The sequence below is a fragment of the Nyctereutes procyonoides genome, unplaced genomic scaffold (assembly GCF_905146905.1).
Source record: "Nyctereutes procyonoides isolate TBG_1078 unplaced genomic scaffold, NYPRO_anot_genome, whole genome shotgun sequence".
Classification (NCBI taxonomy): domain Eukaryota; kingdom Metazoa; phylum Chordata; class Mammalia; order Carnivora; family Canidae; genus Nyctereutes; species Nyctereutes procyonoides.
The window spans coordinates 19,544,682-19,568,452 of NW_026575122.1; the positions used below are offsets into that span (position 1 = coordinate 19,544,682).

The 23,771-nt window shown below is 41.0% G+C and overlaps 1 protein-coding gene across 3 annotated transcripts; it reads right to left on the reverse strand.

Moving 5' to 3' along the window:
• Nucleotides 1-399: 399 nt before the first annotated feature.
• Nucleotides 400-15,773, reverse strand: LSM6 (LSM6 homolog, U6 small nuclear RNA and mRNA degradation associated). 3 transcript variants are annotated; one of them, XM_055336618.1, is made up of 4 exons: nt 15,627-15,773; nt 6,634-6,749; nt 2,905-3,018; nt 400-745 (listed from the first exon to the last, which is right to left on the reverse strand). In XM_055336618.1, exons 2-4 carry the CDS (start codon nt 6,725-6,727, stop codon nt 711-713), a joined length of 243 nt encoding a protein of 80 aa, XP_055192593.1. In that variant the 5' UTR covers nt 6,728-6,749; nt 15,627-15,773; the 3' UTR covers nt 400-710. The 3 variants fall into 3 exon arrangements, with proteins under 3 accessions (XP_055192593.1, XP_055192591.1, XP_055192592.1); XM_055336616.1 differs by lacking the exon at nt 15,627-15,773 and adding an exon at nt 15,000-15,118; XM_055336617.1 differs by lacking the exon at nt 15,627-15,773 and adding an exon at nt 14,250-14,270.
• Between the last annotated feature and the right edge of the window lie 7,998 nt (nt 15,774-23,771).

Sequence of the window (23,771 nt, forward strand, 5' to 3'; positions counted from 1 at the left end):
ATTGATGCCCATGCTCTTGAAAGAAAGCAAGAAAATCTAGCAAGCTAACTGGGATATCACTAACCTTCAGACTTTCCCCCAGCTCCATGCAGAGTCCCACTTCCTTTGTAGAAGTGCCAGCCTTAGGTCCCCAGCTCTATTTTCTATCTGGGTGATGGAATCGGAGGCTGAGCCTCTGACCTCACAAACCCCTTACGGCCTCTGATGGAAACTGGATGCCTCTGTAGAACGCTTTCACTCGAGCATTTTGTGTGGCAAGCCAAAGGAGATGGGATAGAGGAGGACATCTCTAAAATGTTTCAGTTATCATCGTATGCATCCTTCCTCAGACACAGGGTAAAGAAAACCAAATCAAATGACACTGCTTGAGACTTGAGTTAAAAATCACGTACAGAGAAATGGATTTTCTTTTTTTATTCATTTGTGTTCTGCACACTGACACAGAGGGAAAAGAAGATGCCTGGAACTTAAATATGGAGGAGCTCTTTACACTACATCCACAATTTTGTGCCCTTCGCTCACTCGCATGTCAGTGAAAAATTGCCAACTATTATGAAACAGGACAAGTCACAAAAGAAAACAAAACAAATAAAACAAAACAAAGCAAAAACCCTCATACAAAAAAACAAAACAAAATAAAACAAAACAAAGCAAAAACCCTCATACAAAAAATATATCCAAGTGTGAAAAGGATTGTCCTCTTGGCATCTTCACATCCTTCTCTTCTGTGTACTTATATACAATACTGGAAAGAAAAAAATAAATACGCTGAAAAAAAAAAAAACATGTGCTAAAGTATCATAATAGCAAGTTTTAAACGCAAAAAGATTTTGGCCTAACATCTCTGCAAATTGGAAGGGATTTTTCATACTGCACAATAAATTCTATGATATTAAAAACCAAATTTGAAGAACCGAGACCTGGATTTGATGTCTTACAAGGACTGTGTTCTAGTGTTCACTATACATTTGACTGCAAATCGTGACCAAGAGAATAAAATAAAATGGACGTGAAAATCCCTGGAATCTAAGGACGTTTTATAATAATTCTGCCTGTAGTAACATAAATCTACCAGACTAAACTTCAAGTTAACAATTAAAAACAAACAAAAAAAAAAAAACAATTAAAAACATATTTTCAGGGACAGTTGGGTGGCTCAGCGGTTGAGTATCTGCCTTTGGCTCAGGGTGTGATCCCAGAGTCCCAGGATTGAGTCCTACATTAGGCTCCCTGCGTGGAGCCTGCTTCTCCCTCTGCCTATGTCTCTGCCTCTGTGTCCCTCATGAGTGAATGAATAAAATCTTAAAAAAAAAATTTTTTTTTTCAAAAAAAATTTTTTTTCATCCATCTTTCCAATATAAACTTTAAACCTGCTATTTACTATTTTAATTACAACAAGATAAAGAAGAGCTGAGGAGTTTTGGGGGGTTTTTTGCTTTGTTTTTAAATACTAAAATCTTTATTCTGAATTCCCTTTAATCCCTGGATTTTATCCCTGAATTCCCAAAGTATCAACCTTTGGTGTTATCCAAAGGTTTGCTCAGCAAGCCCTCATGACCACCCAAAATGAACTCCTTGGGATATGTGGTACCTAAGAATGAGACAAAACTTAATTACTAGGTGACTGTGGTCAGGCTTTCACCAGAGGTGTTCCGCCCTTCCCACCTCCACGCCTACTCAGACTCTGACACGTCCATTCAAAGTGAACATTCAGAGGTATCTTGATCAAAGAACATAGCACAGATTAAATAGAATCCTTAAGAGACAAGGATATGAATCTGGGAGTCTAAAGATATCTACCACTGATTTCATCATGGAAAAAGTTATATGAAGGGAAATGTCAGAATGATGGTAGAAACATGCCCAGGAAACTGGACACACCCTGGAGGTAGTGTCCATGTGACAGGATCTAGCCTGTCACCACTCACAGGTGACTGCTGCTCTAAGCTGTCTGTAGATGGTGAAAGATCATAACATTTCCAATAAATGGAGGGAGTAAAATAAAACTAATATAAAAAAAACAGGAAATTCTACATGCTGAGAGGATAAAAAGCCAACAAAAGATCTATACAAAGATAGGATGTGAAGAAATATGGTACTATAAGAACTAGAGATAGAAATATCTACAATAAAAGTCAGGATATTTAGTTCAGTGCAGAGACCCAACTGTTAATAAGGGAAGAGGAAGAAATTACCCAGAACTAAAGAATGCACATCAATAAAAACCCCAAACTTAGGAGCCCCAGAGCTGCATTTGGGGGATGGGATCAAAGGGGGGGAGGGATGAGTCAAAGGATAATTTTCTCAGTTTTGATGTTTTCCTCTTCCCCCTGAGAAATTCAAATATGACTTCATTGCTAATTCTTTCAAACAAGGTACTTAAAAGTAGTCATAACATTCATAGCAATGTACTGGTTGTTAAGAAGCAGATCAACTTTAGAATCATTTTTCCTATTTTGTCATTTTTGCCAAACTAAAGGAGGCCAACCTCCACAAAAAGCATCTGAACATTTAAGAGAGAAAGGCCAATCAGGACAGGCTAACTGCAAAATGATGCAAACCAAAGATAATGGGGCAAGAGTGGCCACTCTTACAGCTCCAACTTCTGATGTGAGAGGCAGTGCTGGGGGAATGTAATAAACTGTACTCAGGGTTCTGAATCAGTGTCCCCTCAGGTCCTTGTTAGTGGAGAGAGGGAAGGTGAGAATGTCTATTCCAAAATTCTATGAAGCATCCTAAAAAAACTAGCCACAGTAAAGATCTGAGATAGAATAAGTTAAAAATAAACAATGCAAAATGAAAACTAAACTTTTGAATTATGTAGGAAGTCTGTGGGGGATCCTGATTATAGACAAAAAGGCTTCTTTGGGGATGTTGCACAACTGTACAGCGAGAGATTATTACCATTGTTTCCACGGATAAATGCATCACCATACTTATTCTTCAGCTGTCCATTTACATATTCTTCCGTCTGCTCCAAGGCTATATTCATGTAGCCATCCAGGCAAGCCAGGACCCCTGGAGGCAGATTTAGTCAAAGAGAAGATATACAAGGCAAATAAGAGTTGAAAATTACAGGGTACACCTTAGAGCTGACAATCTCATTATTTGTTAGCTCTCACATCCTTAATATAAAAATTCACGCTGTAAGTGAAACTCAATAGTTTCATTCTATGCCAATGTGAACGAAGGCTAAGAAGGATACAGTGTGAAAGCAGACATGGACGCATTGCTAACAGGGAAAACATCAAACTATCACTTGCTTCATGGGACGTGTGATCACAGCAAGTTCTAAAGCCTTCACAAAAATAATGTAACAAGCACACTCCAAATAAAATACCATTCTTTGAAAGCTAAAATCAGGAGTGGGCAATTATGCACGAACAAATGACCACTGGCCAAGGCTCCTCGCTTCCAGGGGGCACGTCTTACTTTAGTCACTAAGTAAAATATGAGTCTGGCAGATTTACTGTATTCTTTTGCAACATCTACTGCAGCAGATGAATGTACTCCAGGGTTAAGAGGAAGTCTCCACAATCTGTTAAAATAATAGAAGAGGAGATAGCAGGTGCTCCTGAAGGAACATCTTAAAGCTGTGACTCACAGTGAAGAGCAGCTTGAGAAGACAGGGCACCATATTGCATTATAACACATCCCTTTCTGTTTTGTTACACTTAGAATATTTTCAAATCCAGACTAATATAGAAAAATGGCCAAAAACATTCTAAAGAGCTTTTAAGGGAAACTGTTTGAGTCAATCTTTTTAATTGTGTTGAGATGGTATAAATTGTGCACAACATGCCCTGATAATTTTTTTCAAAAGATGGAAATATAGAAGCCTCCGAGTCTCTAACTTCAAGTGGTAATATCTAGGAAAAAAAATTAAGAATACTACAAGTTTGATACAATTAGCCAAATCGATAGCTTCATTTAGTCTCCACTTCGTTAATATGCTCCTCACTCCCTGCCTCTGCCCTCATTTGCCTCTAAACAAAAATGTTTCTTTTCCAAATTGTGTAATGAGAACACACGACGTTAATCTGACAGAATTCTGCTAGAAGCTGTACACTTTCAAATAATCAGAATAGATTTGAACAATTACTAACAATTATTTCCCATCAAAAGAAAGCCTAAGATATAACTTTCCTGTTTATTTCCCACTGTATTATTTTATATCTAAACCACAATCCTAAGTGAGCAAGAAACTTCCAAAATGTGATATGCAAATGTTTGAAAGTTAACCCAAAGCATTTCAAAATGAAATATTCACTAGTAAAAAGTTATGTATTCTCCTTGCAAAGGTTGATTTAAGAAAAAGGTTCCAGGAGGTTGTCATTGTCTCTAAAGGGATAAAGTACGAGGAAGAACAGGAAAAAAAAAGTTCTCTTCAAAGTTTAAGAGAAATTGCTACAAAGAGCTGGGTTTTTAAAATTTAATCATGACAGTGACTAGCCACGTGAAAGGCCTCCAACCTCTCTAGTAAACAAACAAAAAAAAAAAACAGAAATAAAATGAAACTATCACTTGTTGCCAATTAGAATGGAAAAGCTGAAAAGAAGGGGTTGGTGAGAACCCACAGAAGAATAAGCCCATCTGCTTTGAGGGGAGGGCCACTTGGCACACTCATTAACACAGAAATCCTAGCCTAGGGAATTTATTTTAAAGAAATACTTGGATACATGTCAAAGGAGAAAAGCTGTTTACTTAAAATAGCAAAAAAAAAAACCTGGTAAACACCTACACATCCATCAATAGGAAATTGGTTAAAAACAAAAACAGAACTGTGGTACATCCCCACAAGGTACTCCTATACAGCATTAAACATTCTATATTGTCAGAGAACTGAATATATTTTTTTAATGTAAAAAGAAAAAAAATCAGAATGTATGCAGAGCTGATCCCATTTATATGAAATTATGCTTATATGAACTCAGGTCCAAACTGGTTAGCCTGATTCTCTCTGGATGGGGAGACTGCTTTCTTCTGTATATTTTTCTTCATTATTTGCTTTGAAATTCTTTAGAAAAGAGAGATGAAATGAAGAAAAAAAAAAAAAAGAAAAATTCATATACTACCTTTACAAATAAAAATATTATCCCTAACGAGAGAAAAAAGTCAGGCTAGGCCGGCTGAACTCCTCAGTGAAGTGGGTTCTGAGAAGATACTGAACGCAATGTCCCCACCCTAACCAACTGTTGAATATGCTCAAATCTCTTAAAGTCTATTCTCTCCTCTGTGCTCATCAAACGTTCATGGGTATGAAGCAGTACATAGAGACTTTATACCTCAGTATTCAGTATAAATCCATTAGTTTCCACTATAAAAATAAAATTAAACTGGGTTATTGATGTCAAGAAACTAAAGCAGTACATAAACAGCAGAGTGGCTCCTTAACAAGGCTTTTAAGTCAGGCTTGAGTTGGGAGTCCTAGCTACTCCCTTGCTAGGTAGGGACAAGCAGACATCTCAAAGGATTTATGTGAAGATAAATTGGAAACTGAAATGATTAGCACACACTGGACACATAGGAAGTTCTCAGAAAAATTAAGCTTGCAAGAGTGGAAAGAGGAAAAAGCTCAAGATTAGCATCCTCATTCAGAAAAGAGACAAGAAAAGGCTTTACTCCGCTGATGAATGGGTAATCCGTACCCGGGGAAAAATTCCAGGTAATTAACACATTAAATTTTGGAAGATTAGGGTTTCAGTAACTTTAAAAAAATGGAATTTGATACCATTCCTCCTGCAAAGTTAATTTCAGTAGTGTCACAGCCTCTTAAAAAGAGCATTCTCAGGGGATCCCTGGGTGGCTCAGCGGTTTAGCGCCTGCCTTTGGCCCAGGGCAGGATCCTGGAGTCCCGGGATCCAGTCCTGCATCGGGATCCCTGTGTGGAGCCTGCTTCTCCTTCTGGCTGTGTCTCTGTTTCTCTCTCTCTCTGTCTCTCATGAATGAATAAGTAAAATCTTAAAAAAAAAAAAAAAAAAAAAAAAAAAAGAGCATCCTCTAAACTAATGGGAAGGAGTACTTGGATAGCATGCACACCGGAAGGGTGGGGAGTTCAGGCTGTAAGGTGACACTGTCTAAATAGTTGCTTGTCCATCTTGAATACTTGGGCAAAAACAAAGGCTGCCATGACAGGTGTTCTTCCATCTCCAGTTATTCATGCCTGAGGTGGCTGAGAATCCTGGCTGTTACTAGAACGTACACATACGGTCTCAAAGCAGAGACAGGTGACAGTAGTCACACAAATCACACCGGAAGTCAGAAGCACACACACTGCTTTCCACCTTGTCTCGAAAGGGAACCATCTCAGCAGTGGAAAAAGAAATGGGCACAAAACCTACTGGTAACCACTGCTTCTTCATTTGGGTATGTTCAAGAGCTTAATAAAAACCAGTTAAGGGATCCCTGGGTGGCGCAGCGGTTTGGCGCCTGCCTTTGGCCCAGGGCGCAATCCTGGGGACCCGGGATCGAATCCCACGTCGGGCTCCCAGTGCATGGAGTCTACTTCTCCCTCTGCCTGTGTCTCTGCCTCTCTCTATCAAAAAAAAAAACCAAAAACCAAAAAACAAAAACCAGTTAAGTCATATTTACTTATTTAGTTGCACCAGTGAGGACGAAGCATGAAAATATTACCTCGATAATCCACTCCAGAATTCAATTTTACCACAACTGGTCGCCCGATGATTTGCTTTAAGAAGTCACTGGGGGTTTGCTTCCGTAGACTCATTTTAACAATCCTGATCAGAAATCTGAAAAGGAGCAATAAAAGCCAAGACAAAAGTTAATCATTTACTCAAAACTCAAAAAAAGCCCTGAAGCCTTCAACATATTTATAGGAAATCAAGTATCAAAAGAGCACACATAACTCAACATTATTCGCTACTGTTACAACACTACAGCTAGCACATTTTCAGTACTTACTACCAGCCAGATACTAAGCTAATGCATGACTTCAGTTGGTTATCCCACAGCAACCCTACACCACATCTCCGTTAACAGAGCCCCTGTTCTTAATCACTTGTCACTACTGTCTCACACCGTCAGTATACCCATTGCAACCACTGCCACCTCCCTCATTTACTGGATGCTTAGCCTATATACTGAGCCACTCTGCAGAGATCCTAATAAACATGATCCCATTTAATCTTTATAAGAACACTGGGAAGAAAGTCTTAATATCTCCATTTTGCTAATGACAAAAGCACAAAAAGCTGAAATAATTTGCCCTCAAATGTGATATAACCAACATTCAAGCTCAAAACAATTATATTTTAAAGTCTATGTTATATAATGTAGACATATTTACAACCAGCTGATGCCAAAACAGTGTTTCTAAAAATAATTATAAGCATAATTGAGAGCTAGTATCTGACTGTACTATATGCCATGCCAGCACTTACCTAAGCACTTTTTATGTTTTAATCCATTTAAAATTCACTACCTTATGAGGTAGGTGTTGTTTTTAATCTTCATTCAACAGATGAAGAAATAGACACAGAGGTCCTGCTCTGGTCACACAGCTAGTTAAGTGGATGACCAGCCCATGCTCTTAATCACCACCTTATACAGCCTCCTGAAAGTTGCTATTGCAGTTGCTATTTTCTTATTACAATTAGAGCAGATATACACTCTATTTAATTAAGAAAAAAGTATTTTTTAAAAAAGTTTTTATTTTAATCATCCAGTGTCCATTTCAAGTGCATTCCTTAATTCCTATCCCCTATTTCACCCATCCCCCCACCCACCTCCCCTCTGGTCACTGTGTTCTCTGTAGTTAAGGGTCTAGTTCTTGGTTCGCTCTTTTTTCCCCTTTGCTTGTTTGTTCTGTTTCTTAAATTCTACATGAGTAAAATCATATGGTATTTGTCTTTCTCTTCTGGCTTATTTCACTTATCATAATACTCTCTAGCTCCATCCATGTCACTGCAAATGGCAAGATTTGATTCCTTTTTATGGCTAATATCCTGTTTCATACACATCACACACACACACCACCTCTTCTTTACCCATTCATCAGTTGATGAACACTTGGGCTACTTCCATAGTTTGGCTATGGCAGATAATGCTCTATGAACAACGGTGCATGTATCCCTTTGAATTAGTATTTTTTTTTTTTTTTAATTTATGATAGGCACACAGTGAGAGAGAGGCAGAGACACCGGCAGAGGGAGAAGCAGGCTCCATGCACCGGGAGCCCGATGCGGGATTCGATCCCGGGTCTCCAGGATCGCGCCCTGGGCCAAAGGCAGGCGCCAAACCGCTGCGCCACCCAGGGATCCCTGAATTAGTATTTTTGTATTCTTTGGGTAAATACCTAGTGTGATTGCTGGATCATGGGGTAGTTCTATTTTTAACTTTTTGAGGAATCTCCATACAGTTTTCCAGAGTGGCTACAACAGTTTACATGCCCACCTACAGTACAAGAGTGTTCCTTTCCCCCCACATTCTCATCAATACTTGTTTCTTGTGTTGTTGATTTCAGTCATTCTGACAGGTATGAGGTAATATCTCATTGTAGTTTTGATTTGCATCTCCTTGATAATTAATGACACTGAGCATGTTTTCAAGTGTCTGTTGGCCATCTGTGTGTCTTCTTTGGAGAATGTCTGTTCATATCTTCTGCCCATTTTTTAATTGTATTATTTGGTTTTGGGGTGTTGAGTTTTAGAAGTTCTTTCTATATTTTGTATACTAACTCTTTTTTTTTTATACTAACCCTTTATCAGAAATGTCATTTGCAATATCTTTTCCCTTTCCATAGGTTGCCTTTTAGTAAAAAAACAGTCTTGAAATTCAAGAATAGGAGTCTGAAATACAGACAGAACATTATATACCCGAATCAAACATACATAGTTGCCAATCACTCCTTTCCAAATTCATCTTGTTATACAACAGTTTCCTGGCTCAAAATATTTTGGTAAACAAATGTAACAAACTGTAGTTACTTAAGCAAAAACTGCCAGCAAGAGGACTTTGGAAAATGTGTTTGTTTCAAATTCAGCTCACTGCTATTTAGTAGCCATATAGTAGGGACACGGACACTTAACAATCCGGATGGAGAGCAGCCCCGTGGCTCAGCAGTTTAGGTGGCTCAGCAGTTTAGCGCTGCCTTCAGCCCAGGGCCTGATCCTGGAGACCAGGGAGGGAGTCCCACATCGGGCTCCCTGCATGGAGCCTGCCTCTCCCTCTGCCTGTGTCTCTGCCTCTCTCTCTGTGTCTCTCATGAATAAATAAATAAAATATTTTTAAAGAATTTTTAAAAAATCAGTATGGATACAATATCTTAAGGACTCTCCTCAAGAACTCAAATCGTTTTTAATCAGGATTTTCATAACACTTTCTTTCATAAACAGCACTGCTTACTTCTCTCAGCCACTCCATGATCTGAGTACAAGTTCAGGAACATCGTTTGGAGATTTTTCTCACAGTGAATCTGTGCCAGCTTAAGCAGTCTGGGTAAGCTAGAATGCTCAGTTAATGGCTTTTCATTTCTTCAACAAATACATACATGTGCACACATATTTTCTGGGAAATTCAAAAACATGGCATTCACACAAGTTCTGACCTTAAAGAACTTAAAATCCAGAAGAATTTAAACTCTTGTTCAAAGGGTGTGAGTAAACAAAAGTGATTATAATTTAAGTGAAATAATTCTCTTTAATTACAAAAAGTCAACATCTTAAGTTAAATAAAAGAAAATGCAAATTTCACAAAGTATTCTTAAATTTTGGGCTGTTCTTTGGACCATTCTGTATTCCATCTCCCCAAGGTTTGAAAGATGGGATCAAACGGGATCAGCTAATTATTTTACTCAGCAAATTTTAATTTAACTGGATTGCCCGTTTTTTTTTTGTTTTTGTTTTTTTGTTTTTAGTTAGAGTCTCAGTCAATATCTGGAATTACAACTACTATTCAGGACGACCACTATTCATTCCAGACTCAGACCACACAATTTTATTTACACTGTTGTGAGTGCAAGAAAAAATGTTACAAAGTAAATCCTGTAACAGACTCAGTACTCTTGATGAGTTTAGTAAAAACAAACAAATCTTCCCATTCATCTATAAACTGCCTTATTTATGTCCCAAACACGTGCTGTTTTGTGGCTGAACAGGTCTAGAGAGACTATAAACTCTAAGGGCCTGATTGAGACTCAGCTCGAGTCAGATACATTTCCTATCGTATGCAAAATCCCATGATGGTACTTTCTTTCTAGGTACAAGACTGAGATGAAACTAACTGTTTACTTTGTGTTGAAAAAACAAAACAAAAAATAAACACTAAGGAGGCGGACGCCTGGGTGGCTCAGTTGGTTTAATGTCTGCCTTCATCTCAGATCATGATCCCAGGGTCCTGGGATGGAGTCCTGCATCAGGCTCCCTGCTCTGGGGGGAGCCTGCTTCTCCCTCTCCCTCTGCCACTCACCTTGCTTGTACATGGTCTGTCTCTCTCTCTGTCTCTCTCAAATAAATAAGATCTTTATAAAAAGATTTTTTTTAAAAAAATCACTGAGATGTATGGTCATGTGAAAATCTAGTTGACAGGAATATTATTAACTACCCTGTGTCCAAAGTTAAAAGTTTATACAGAAAAAAATACAAGCCTAGATAAATGCTGGTATTAGCTATTTTTAAAAAACATTATTCATCTTCTTTCTTCATTTTTTTTTAAAAAAGAATAGGTAAAACTCTTCTCTTCTAAGCTCATCAAAGGTCACAGCTCTGTTACGAAGCCACATGTTTACTCGGATTAGCATCACTCTCTTCCTGAAGGTGTTCCATACCTCAAACTTTCGTTCAGCATCAAAGGGTCAGGTGCACAGGCTATGCGTGCAACGTTGTTAACATGTTCCACACAGCCTCAGGCCCTCAGAGGGTACACTCCAAAGCAGGCACAGAAACACATCAATGGAGAACTTTTTAAAAGCTGTATGTCGGGGATCCCTGGGTGGCGCAGCGGTTTGGAGCCTGCCTTTGGCCCGGGGCACGATCCTGGAGACCTGGGATCAAATCCCACGTCGGGCTCCCAGTGCATGGAGCCTGCTTTTCCCTCTGCCTGTGTCTCTGCCTCTCTCTCTCTCTCTCTTTCTGTGACTATCATAAATAAATAAAAATTTAAAAAATAAAAAAAATAAAAATAAAAGCTGTATGTCTTGGGATAGAATTATGCAGAGACTAGTGCACAGAGAAAGCAGCTCCATGAGCACAGGCTGGGCAGGACAAGGGCTTTCCGGAGGTGACACCAGCGCTCAGTGGGAAGGAAAAGGAGGGCCGAGTCTGAAAGGACAGAAATCCTAGCAAAAGCAATGGACATGTGTTTGGGATTGAGGAGAAAATGTTGCAGCCAAGAGGATGAAATGTAGCCGGTGTGTGTGTGTGTGTGTGTGTGGCAGGCATGTATGTATGTATGTGTGTGTGTGTGTAGCCAGGGTGTGTGTGGCAGGCGTGTGTGTGTGTGTGTGTGTGTGTGTGTGTGTATGCATATGCAGCCGGGGTGTGTGTGGCAGGACCACATTCCTGGCAAGCTCGGCAAGCCAAGCCAGGCTGGGAGAGCTTGAACTTGAGCCGCCAGGTCAGTTTCCTAGCATGAATTGATGGGCTTACTTGGAGATTCTGCTTCAGTGGGTCTGGAGAAGAGCCCAGGAACCGGTCTGCACATGCCTCGCCAGTCTGGGGACTACCGTGTCAGGCGCAAAGAACACGAGAGGGTCATAGGCAGAGGCCTGCGCAGGCAGTGCAAGTGGGCCGCCTCAGCTGGTTCTGGCAGCGCCATTCCCCTACCTGGCTGTACTCGGTGGAACCTGTCACTATTCTCTTACAATCTCCACCTTTTCTATACAAGTCTTTTCTCCCTCAAAAGCCACGTGAAAGGAAAGACTACTACCAGGCTTGTCATTTTTTTTTCTCCAGGACATCTACATTCTGCTAAATCTCTTGGAAAAAAAAAAATACATTTCAAAAGTTATTTGAAAAGAGGGTGGCTGCTTCGAACGCATTTTATCCATCACTCTAAGAGACCACATCTTCTACATTCATCTTCATTAGGCTTCCTTGGTACTCCCTGTTACTTAATGACTTGCCCATAAATCCATTTTGTATGAGTAAATTGGTCTCAACATCACAATTTTTCCCACCACTTGGCTCATGTAATTTTAAGTGTTCATCTTTTAAATTGGTTAAGGCAGAAGGCAGAGTTCTGGACATGTCTGAAGCAAGAGAGAAGCCTCTTGAACCATAAACACATAAGAGGAAAAAGGCCTCCTTTCTGCAGGGTCACCTTGATAAAACTTCTCCCTTCAAAATTAAAGCCATAATCACCTCTATGCCTCTCTCCCTCCCCTGACTCCTACTCAGGTTTGTTTTAAATGACCTATTTTCAGAAATGGCTATTAAGTCAAAGGCAGTATATTTTCTGCCAGAAGCTACTGAGAGGTCTAGTATAAGAACATCTGCAAACTGCCCTGCAGAGATTTTTTTTTAGTAGAAGAATGGAGGGAAAAAAGAACCAAATTTTATTCATCCAACTATGTGCCTGGTTGTTAGATTCACGAGTGATTCACAGTAACCCTGCAAGGTGGTAAGCAGAACTAAGGAAGCCTCAGCCCTTTCAAAGCTGCCCTTTGGAGTATGTCTAGATTCTCCCCTTACGTGTGGGGAATGGCCACAGACATATATGGAGATGTAGGGGAGATCCAGCTGGAGGGTAGGAGCACTGCAGGAAAACTGCCTCAAGTGACAAAGTGCTGTAAACTAGCCTGCGGAGAAATACAATGGTTAAAGGTTAAGCAGTACATCTAATGTGATTGAGTTACATCACTGAGCAGAAGGCATGCAAATCCTTGTTTCTTGGCAATGTTTACCTGTAAACTTTCACCTACTGAGGGCATCAGACACTGAAAACAGCTCTCAAAATATCTCCCTTCTCGGACAGAAGGGGTACCTAGCCCTCTTCTGAAGGATTCATACCAATTCCTCCTCCCCATCCAAGAGAGGGCCACTTTCCTCCCCTCTCTCACTCCAGCCATGAATCCAGCACTCAGAGAGCACCCCTTCCCATTTAGCAGGCTGTTCTGCAGTTTTCCTGTTGATCAGTCTCCCACAGTAGGTTCTAAGCTTCTCAGAGACAGGGGAAAAGGAACCTAAGCTCACGGGCCAATCCTGTGGGAGACATTTGAGGACAGTGCCAAGGAAAATCCCTGTCCCTTTCACCGCTACCCGCAAACTATGGGTATAGTGACTAGCACTGCATCATCTGTGCACTTAAATGGCTATACCACAGTCATATCTCTGCTACTGACCACCAAATAAAAGACAAAGAAAATAGAAATGTTTCTGTGTTGTACAAGAACCAGCTGCATCCGAGTCAACAGAGATGCTTGTTAAAATGCAGATTCCTGAAGCCTACTACTCCTAGTCAGACTCCTCAGGCAAGGGGCACCGTAACTGACATTTTATAAAGCTTCCCAAATGATTCCTGTAAGCAAATGCAGACATCTGGAGACATTCTGGACTGTCTTGAATGAGGAGGGTGGTGCTAGGACATAGAGGCCAAGGATGTTGCTTAACATTCAAAAAAGCACAGGACAGTGCTCCACAGCAAAGGATTATCCGGCCCAAAATGTCAACTGAGGTTGAAAAACTCTGTTATTATAAACCCTTTATCAAAAAAACCATTGTTCTATAGTATTAAAGCAACAAGGAGTTTTAAAAAACTTTCAAGGTATAACAAATGAGAACAAACAGCTCAATTCTAATCAGATGATCGAGTACAAATTCTAACTTTTTAGATACTTTATCCTGACATAAAGGGAATCTGAAAACAACTGTCAAGAAATCTTGAAGGGGGGGAATCCCTGGGTGGCTCAGCGGTTTGGTGCCTGCCTTTGGTCCGGGGAGCGATCCTGGAGTCCTGGGATCGAGTCCTGCATCAGGCTCCCTGCGTGGAGCCTGCTTTTCCCTCTGCCTGTCTCTCTCTCTCTCTCTCTCTCTCTCTCTCTCTGATGAATGAATAAATAAAATCTTCAAAAAAAAAAAATCTTGGAAGGGTTGCCATTTTAAGTAATGGATTTCTAGTCCCAGTCCTGAAAATGGTCAATTTCCCAAGTGTTACACTTCCCTCAGATGACTAAAATCTCTGTTATTTCTAACAGGACAAAATAATTCAAGTGATGCCAAGATCTTTAAAAATGCTCATACAAGTATGCCACAGTTTAGTGAGAGACCACCCAATGCAGCATAAGGAGTACTCACTTGGGAGATAGGAAACCTGAATTCTAATCCCAGTTCTGCTACTTAATTTAGCTGTAAACCTTGGAGAACTCATCATTTCACCTCTCAAGGCCCCAGGTTCCTCATCTGCAAAATAAGGGAGTTATGCTGGATGACCACTTAAGAGATCATCCTGCTCTAACATTGTCAGCCTATGCAGCAACTCCAGTAATACTTTTACACACACACAGACACAAACCCAAGATAATTCTCTAGACTCCTGCACAAAATTCAAGCAATTGGCATTATGAAACACCACCATAAAAAAATAAAAAAAAATAAAAAAAAAAAACCAAAGTGAGCGTGACGTATTAGAAATACATTTTATGAGCTATCATACTTTTGGTGAAAACAGGCACAACCTTACATGAAATGTAAACTGCTAGAACTCTCCTGGAAAACAATTTGGCAAGGGGTCTGTAGATCTGAAGAGACCTTACTAGTAGAGCACAGCACCTATTGTAAAAATGTCCTTGCTCAGAATCAATCCAAGTGAATCATCCGAAACACAGTTTTAAAAACAACGTTTATCAAAGTACCACCTGGGATGCTAAGATGAAACAAAAATTCACAAACACCCTAAATGCCTCACAGCCGGGGAAATGGCTGGATAATTTACGGGACCTACACCAGGACAGAACAGGCAGCCCACCAAAAGGTGCAAAATCAGAAATGGCGTTTAAGAGGCACTTTTCAATGAAAGCGGACAACTTATCTGTACTGTTAACTGACCGAACAGGTAGTCTTAGCTCAAACAGAAGGAAGCACGCACAAGAGTAAAGATGGGAGGGATTCGGTGAGTATTACTTTCTTCGCTAAGCGCTTCTGATTCCAGCATCTCAACAGCCTTGTTGAGCCTCTGCGGCATGGGGGGGGGGGGGCACCCTAGGGCCCCATCCCCTGCTCCAGCCGCGCGCACACACCCGCGAGCCGCGAGCGCGCGCTCCTCCGCGGCCGCCCCGGCGGGAGGACTCGACGCCGTACCCTGCGGGCGCCCGCGGCCCGAGGCCCCGGTAAGGTGGGCGCGTCCAGCTCTAGATTCCCGGGCAGGGGAGCCACCCCGACGTGGGCGTGGACGAGGCCGCGGCGGCCCTGGAGCCCTCGGAACCGGGCGCGGCCCACGGGGCCCCGCGGCCCGCTTTCCCGCCCACCCCGCCGGCGAGGAACCCGCCAGCAGCCCCGGTCTCGGAAGGCAGGTCGGCGGCGCCGGGCGGGGGGGGGGGGGGTGCCGCGGCGGCGCCCGCGGGGTCCATCGCCCCTCCGGGGGGCTCTGGGCCGGGCCCCTGGGGTCCGCGCGGCCCACCTCCCGGCTGCTGCTCCCCACACCCACCCCGGGCCAGCGAACACCGCCCGGCTCACCTGGCGGCCGGGACCCAAACCCCCGCTCCAGGTGGCGCGCAGCTCGGGCCTCCGCCGAAGCCCGGGCGAAACCGAAAGTGAAACTGCCGGAGCAGGCGGCGCGCCTCTGCGGCCGCCGGGGAGCGCCCTTCCGGGCTACGGCAGCCTGCGGGGCCCAAGAAGGCCGCGCTGCGCCGCGTGCGCCAAGCCGGGAGTCTCTCGTTTGGCCCGAAGGCAAAGTTGGGGCTTTGGCGGTCAGAGGAGAAAGAGCTGCCGCTACCTCTTAGCAGAAAGCAAACACCCCTTGAAATACTTAAAACAAAACGAAGCCTGGAAGTGATCTTTTAGGCAGGATTTCCTTTAGGCAGAAATGCAAGAAATAGCTTGAGGTCCTACTAAACTGGAATTTACCACTAACGTAATAGTCATAGTATACGGGCTCGGCAAGGTCCTTGAATAAGTTAATGCAAATAAATAAAGCGGGCATCCTCAAATCCTTAAATCCACTTTGGATTTTGATTGTGTGATGAAGTCATTATTAGCAGGAGATTGTTTCCATGGCAACGTAATTGCCACAAAAAGAATTAAAGCCCCTAAAGTAGCTCCGTATTATAATGGTAGGACTTGCGTTACATTACAATCTAGTTCTAGTTGGAAGTGGTATGCAGGCTTTAGTCGAGTGCTGCTATGGGAACTTGGTTTGGAATTCTGCATGAGTTCTCAATATTCTTGCTATTAATGGAAAGGGCGAAGAAAAAGAAGTAAAGTGTTATACCAACACTTGATTCCTTTTTTCCCTCACACACATACCCTCAACTTAAAACGTATACTTTGATTCTGCTTGTGATTTGCAGCACTCTGAACAAAGAGATAACATCTTTGGACAGACTCTTAAGTGGTATAGATCTAAGATGCAGGGTTTTTTCCCTAAGATCTACATGAGTTTCCCCTCTCGTAAACCTGTCTTAGCTGAAGAAATGAATCTTTGATTGATATGACGGCCAGAGAACAACTGGGTGTGATTTGGTGGTGACAAGAGATTTCCTTATATCCTTCCAGAAAAGCTCACTTTGGGCAAAAACCAAGCATTACAGATTTCTTGAAAAGGCTTTATTTGAAGCTCTTATGTATCACATAAGATACAATGTGAAAAAATTAAGTATCACTTAAATAAAATAATTAGCTGCGAAGAACAGACATAATCAGATATAAAGAAAACCCTGTCCCTAAAAAGCCTTCCTCACAACAGACCTCAAATTGTACTATATTCCTCACTGGTTGTTTCAGTGATTCATAAAAAATAATTTTTTGATTCGTAGCTTTTTTCTCATTGCTATAGAGCCCTGGTGGAGTCATTAGGACGGGTGCGGTAGGCAGGAGGCAATGAGGAGTTTTGAGGGCATGGTTCATCTGCAGACATAGTTGCTACCTCTTCCAAGAGGCATGGATCTGAGGGCCCCGCTGGACCAGTGCAGCAGGCACCATTGATAAACTACAATTATCAAAATGTAGTTGTGCCCAGAATCCCCTCAGCCCCTTATAATTGGCTTTTAGTGATTCACAAGGCAACATTCCATGTTTCACAAGTTTTTCTTTAACATTTTTTTTTTTATTATACAAAGAAAACATGTGCAAGACTTCTTCTGAATGTCAGTCCACCAAGACAACTTCTAGTGCTTCAGAACCCTGAACACAGGGGCCCCTGGGTGGCTCAGTGGTTGAGCATCTGCCTTTGGCTCAGGGCGTGATCCTGAGGTCCTAAGATCGAGTCCCACATGGGGCTCCCTGCAGGGAGCCTGCTTCTCCCTCTGCCTCTCTTTCCCTGTGTCTCTCATGAATAAATAAATAAAATATTTGTAAAAACCCTGAACACAAATATTCATTGATTAAGGATCCCTAAAGTCATAAATAAAAGCTGACAAGCTTTAGTTTAGCTTAGTTTAGCTAAGATGTTAAAATTGGTAAATCTATATTGATACATCATTATCACCCAACCCAGTCTATAGTTTATGTTAGGGTTCACTCTTGGGGTTGCACATTCTATAGGTTTTGAGAAACTTCTAATGACATGTATCCACCATAACTGTGTCATGCCAAGTATTGTCACTGCTGTAAAAACCCTCTGTGCTCTATTCATCCCTCTCTCCCCACTAACCCCTGGCAACCCACTGGTCTTTTTAATGTCTGCATGGTTTTGCCTTTTCCAGAATACCAAAAAGCTGGAATCATATAGTACATAGCCCTTTTAGATTGGCTTCTTTCACTTGGAAGTGTACATTTAAGTTTTCTTCATGTCTTTTTATGGTTTGATAACTCATTTTTTAGTGTTGGATAATATTCCATTTTCTAGATGTACCACAATTTGTTCATTCTCTTACTAAAGGACCTCTAGTTTGCTTATAAATTTTTGGCAGTTATGAATAGAGCCACTATAAACATCCATGTATAGGTTTTAGTGTGGACCAAAGTTTTTAGCTCCCTTGGATAAATACCGAGAAGCGCATTTGCTGAATTGTATGCCGAGAATGTGTTTAATTTTGTAAGAAACTGTCAAGCTGTCTTCCAAAGTGGCTGCACCCTTTTGCATGCCTATCAGCTATGTCTGAGTGTTCCTGTTGCTCCACACCCACACCAGCATTTGCTGTTGCCAGGGTTTTGGATTTGGCTATTCTCATAGATAGCTTGTGGAATTTCATTGCAGTTTTAATTTGCAAATCCCTATGTACATATGATGTGAAGCATCTTTTTATATGCTTATTTGCCATCTGTATATCTTCTGATCTTTTGCCCATTTTAAAATCAGATTGTCCTTTTTTATTGTTGAGTTTTAAGAGTCCACTGTATATTTTGGAAAAGTCCTTTATTAGATATGTCTTTTTGCAAACATTTTCTCCCAGTCTGGGCCCTGTCTTCTTGTTCTCTTGAGGCTATTAGGCTCAAAATAGGCAAATGTTGGTATAAAAAACCAAGTTAGAACTCTTGCCATCTAACTCTTTGTCCACATATCTATAGTCCTGTTCCTCTAAAAAAAACTATGTGTTTCAGTGTTTCATGTTCATAAGAGAAGGTATCATGCTTAGCTTATTTTATAAAACACCAAACAATATTGTGGATATGTGGGTAATTGTATTATGTTGATGCTGATAATGATAGATATGAATATGGAATTGGATTGGCCAACAGTTTCCAAAGCAGGTTTTAGTAACTAATAGGTGTTATGCTTCTAAGAATACTGGCTGGTCTTGTTCCAGCAAATGCATTACCTGGTATGAAGTGCTGGCTTGCACTTGGACCTATCTGGATCTTCAGACTGGACAATAAAAACACTTAACCTGTCACATCCTAGTTTAGGGTATTTGGACCACTATCATCTACCTTTTATCATGGGATGTGAAAAGTATTTGTTAAAGAAGATGAGAAAAACGACATTCTGGGCAGCCCGGGTGGCTCAGCGGTTTAGTGCCGCCTTCGGCCCGGGGCAGGATCCTGGAGACCCCAGATCGAGTCCCATGTTGGGCTCCCTGCATGGAACCTGCTTCTCCCTCTGCCTGTGTCTCTGCCTCTCTCTCTCTCTCTCTGCGTGTTTCTCATGAATAAATAAATAAATCTTTTAAAAAAAGACATTCTATAGTTGCTGAATTTCTTCTTCATCTTTGTCTTCTTCACAATGTAGCCTTTCCACTATCCCACTTTTATGCAGGGGTTTCAATTCCAGTTCTCTACATCAAATGGAGTCAATATCTTGTCTCTTGGCTCACAGGCTTAAAAACTGTCACTCACTTCCATTCTTCCTTCTCCATAAACAATACAAACCGTATCACCTGCTGGATTTTTGTGACAGCCCTAAATCTGGTTTCATTATTTGGAGCCCAGTCCCACCTTCTTCACCCGGCCAGCTCCTCAGTATGCTTAGGTCTTAGCTCATACATAAATTCCTTAAGAAAGGCTTTGATAATCCCTCAGGCTGAATTGGGTTCTTCCTCTTGTTCATGATCATAGTACACTATAAATCTTTGTATCACTTATAAATTCTGCAATTAAATAACTTTATGTGTCTATGTGTGTGTCTGTGTATATATTTATATCCTCCCTCACTAGACTGTCTGTTCTATGAGGGTGAGGCCAATGTCTCTGTTATTCAGCACTATACTGTAATATCTTCTGTGAAGGAATATAAACTTATTGACTGATGGACAAATTTCTCAGGAAAGGCAGTGTGCCTTTTATTTTTATCAAAAGATAAAATATATCCTACATCATGGGCACTTGGTTTCAGATGTAATGTTTGAGATGTTTAAATACATGTTCAGACTTCACTGACCATCATTTTGAATTTCAAAGAGATGGGCTCATGGTCTGAATTCCTGTGAGGAGAGTCTTCCAAATGCCCTGATGCTTTATGCTCTGCTGTGAACTCTAGAAAACCTCTCTCAGCTGTAAAATTCAGTGAAATTGGTGTGATGCTGCCCTTGTATTTTAATCAAGATGAACTTGAAAGGTGAACATTATAAGTGGGAGAAATTATTTATAATTTGGTAATAAAAGTTTATGCCTAACACTCCAAATTTCATACATCTGCTATGTGCTGGCCCTGAGATATAAAACAATTGAAGTTGCCTTTACATTTGGCCTTATATGAAAGGTCATAAATTAGAATGATAGCATTCGTCCTCTTTCCTAGCTCACAAAATTTCCATATTAACATCTTCACCTCAAACATAAATGGTTACCCAGCTACAAAGAAAAGAGTTGTGTTGGCCTTTATGAATTATAGTTTATGTCAGAAATCTGTGGTACATAAGGCTGCCATTTATCTTGCCATGGAGGGCATCTACTTTAATGAAGCTAATTCGACCACAGTGAAACTAATTAAAACTGTATGGCCAGCTCAAATAAATAAAGTACAGTATATAAAAATTTAGGAATATTTTAGATATCAGCAAACAACTTCCAAGGCATGTGGTTCTTTTAACTCTTAAAAATGCATTTTGACATCTTAGAGGCATTTTCTCTGCTAGAATACCTGCTACCAAGCTTATTTAAAATAAATTCAATTTTCAAAATGTCTCTTTCTAATGTGGTTTTCACTGATAATGTGAAAATTTTTATTTTTTTCAACTACAAAAAACCCGCAATCCATTTCTACTATGACCTATCATAACTAAAGTCATTCCAAAATGTTAATGAATTGGACCAGTGCTTTATGTTTAGACTTTCAAAAAAATGTTTACAGCAAAAAAATCCAGATGTCCTTGATTTTCCAGGGTGGGTTATCAAATCCATATGCTTTTTTGGTGTCACGGTTTCTTTCACCAGCACTGTGGTATAGTTAAAATGCAGCATATTATAAACCAGCAGGGTCAGCTTCAAGAACAACTCCGGAATCTCATCCAGGGAGAATGCAAAAATTTAAAACCAAATGCTACTTCTCTGTAACTTTTACCATTAAAAAATGGATATTTTCCCCCAAAATTCTGGATTAGTAAACATAATGTGTCTGAAAATCACCAATGCACTAGCATAAGTTCCTTTACCTCAATTTTTGTTATTCTTAAGTAGTTGACTTTCTCTCCTTCTAATAGAAATGAATGTCTCTGCAATCACTGAAGTCATTGCCATAAGAAACACATCTGTTGTTACTGAAAACTCTCGAGAGCAAAAACTGTCGGTTCTTCTGGGACAAAAACTGAGGCAATGTCTGGACACATTTCTAGAAGGCCACCAAACATAGAGGGTGCTCAACTGTCTCAAAAATACAGCATTCTCCTCTTTTCACACCCATCCCGAATTGAGGAGATTGACAATCATCTTCATAAACTGTAACTAGAAGAAAAAATAATATCCTCTTACCTTGAAAGTCTCCGCTGCAAACTCAATTGAGAAGAATCCCTGCCGCCTTTATTAGAAGTATAAACAAGGGGTTTTGATTTAAGCTGAAGAACTAAGACACACAGGTTACAGAGGACATAAAATGTGAGGAGGATGAACACAGCTTCCAACTTAGTCAAAAGCAGGACAGATATTATAATTTCTGTCTGATTTACTCTGATCACACTGGGTAGGTGAGGTCCTGAATAATTGGTGTGCACATTTGCTAGATTAGGATCCATCCTAACGCTATGTCCAAATGAAAACTTGCTTCCTTTTTAAGTTTTATCTATTTGTCCAATACCTGGCAAAGAAAAGGTGCTCCAAAATATAAATGGATTAATAAATGCCTAAATTGGTGAATCCTCAGTTGGTCCCAGGATAAGACCCTCTGAGTACCATAGCTTGGATAAACATTAAATAAAATATGAAAGTTGATGAAGTTCCCTAGTGTGGACTCTACAGGAATCAGAATCTCAGCACTTCTTGAGCCGTGTTCCTGCCACCCACAGTCACACAATGACTCATTGCCTCACCAATGATTAAGCCCAGAACTGGCAATTGCTGTACAGATCTGATTTTTTTATCCATTCCTATTTAGGGGCAGCAAAGATATCAGAACCTTCGCTGAAACTTGCTTTTCCTGCTCCTAACTAGACAACACACTAGGTCCACCTTCAGCCTATAAAGTACTCCCTAAAGACACCTGGGTAGCTCAGTGGTTGAGCGTCTGCCTTCAGCTCAGGGCATGATCCCAGTCCCGAATCCTGCATCGAGTTCCCTGCAGGGAGCCTGCGTCTCCCTCTGCCTATGTCTCTCTCATGAATAAAAAAATCTTAATAATAATAATAATAATAATAAATAATAATAATAATAAAGTACTCCCTAATTACACATTAACAAAAACTAGAGTGTTATAAATCCTGGCTCCTACACCCCCAAATAACTTAAAGAAGTTTTTCTAGGATACTTTCTTGTGAGCAAAATTCAAGAGTACCTTCATAAAAATCCAAAAACCAAGAGAAACAGAGACTGTGGAGGAATTCTGTTCTAGAGGAAATTGATTGCTCTTTCAAAACAAACGAAGACAGCTTTTGTATTCTTGGGGTGTGTGTCTGCATTTTAAATAATAATATTTTATTAGTCACCACTAGCTGGAGCAGAGGAAGCCTTGGCTAAGCTCAATGCATGGCTTCTTTCCATCCTTGAAGTTCCTTCATTCCTAAACCACTGGCAACTTTCTGTTGGCCCACGAGCACCCACCTAACTTAGAGGGATTATTTGACAAAGTGTGAGGTCATGAATTTCACACAAACCTGTCCAAAGTGCTATATTAGAAAGAGTGGAACTTTTTGCCTGAGGGCAGATGCTGAACACAACTGGGGCGAGGATTATTTTCCTCCTCAGAACCACTTGTAGGACCGACACCAGTACCAAAGCTGAATATATGTGTCTGACAGGGATTTGCAGGGATCCTTAAGACTGGCAAACATTAAGCCGGCCACCAGAACTCACCCAGCCCTCAACCTGAGAAGGACGTGGCGAGTGACAGCAACACAGAATAAGAATGTCCACTGGAAGACACGCTAGAAGCAAAGTTTGTGTGCAGAAGGGGCATCAGGGGGGAGTAAGGAAGCCCTAGAACAGTGCAGTCAGCCTCCCATGTAGATAGAGAGTGCAGGCCAACAGGGATGAACCATTTGAAGAAAGCTGTTGTCTTTAACGCCTTCTCAAAGTTTCCTTGCCACAGTGTATCTCCTTCCCTAATTTCACAAGCCATCCCCTGACATTGCTGGAATTCTCTGTAGGGTGTTCAAGTGGCCCCATCTAACTGGCTCTGAGCTCTGCACGTCTGCCCTCTGCATGCTCCCCAAGATAACTCACCTGCTCTTGGTCTCTTCCCCAATTTTTCAGTTCAATGTCATTATGGCAAAGAGCTCATAAACTTATTTTTGACAAGATGATAATAGCAGATTCAGTATGCGATTTTTCCCACATGCATTTTCGCGAGATAGTTCCTTAATAGCCTAAAGTAATAAATCTCTTACTAGGAAGGGATAGCATCAGTTCGGGCGTGGGAAGATGGTGCAGGTATTTCCCTGACAAGCAGGAGACACGCCCACTTACCCAAAGCTGCCAAGCAGCCTTACAAACAGCCTTCCCATTGGTTGGGCTAAGAGTGAACCACATGAGACTTTGTCCATCTCATTGAAATCAAGGAATAAAACAGCAACTGTTTGCCAGAAAAGGTGGAGTGGGGGCGAGAGCAGAGAAGGACATGAGAATGGTGTGGGATAT

Coding starts and splice junctions, on each gene's coding strand:
- LSM6 (XM_055336618.1), bottom strand. CDS start 6,727: ATGAGTCTACGGAAGCAAACCCCCAGTGACTTCTTAAAGCAAATCATC. Junction 3,019..6,633: donor TTCTGGAGTGGATTATCGAG/GTAATATTTTCA, acceptor ATCTGCCTCCAG/GGGTCCTGGCTTGCCTGGAT. Junction 746..2,904: donor ATTTATCCGTGGAAACAATG/GTAATAATCTCT, acceptor TTTTCTTTCCAG/TATTGTATATAAGTACACAG.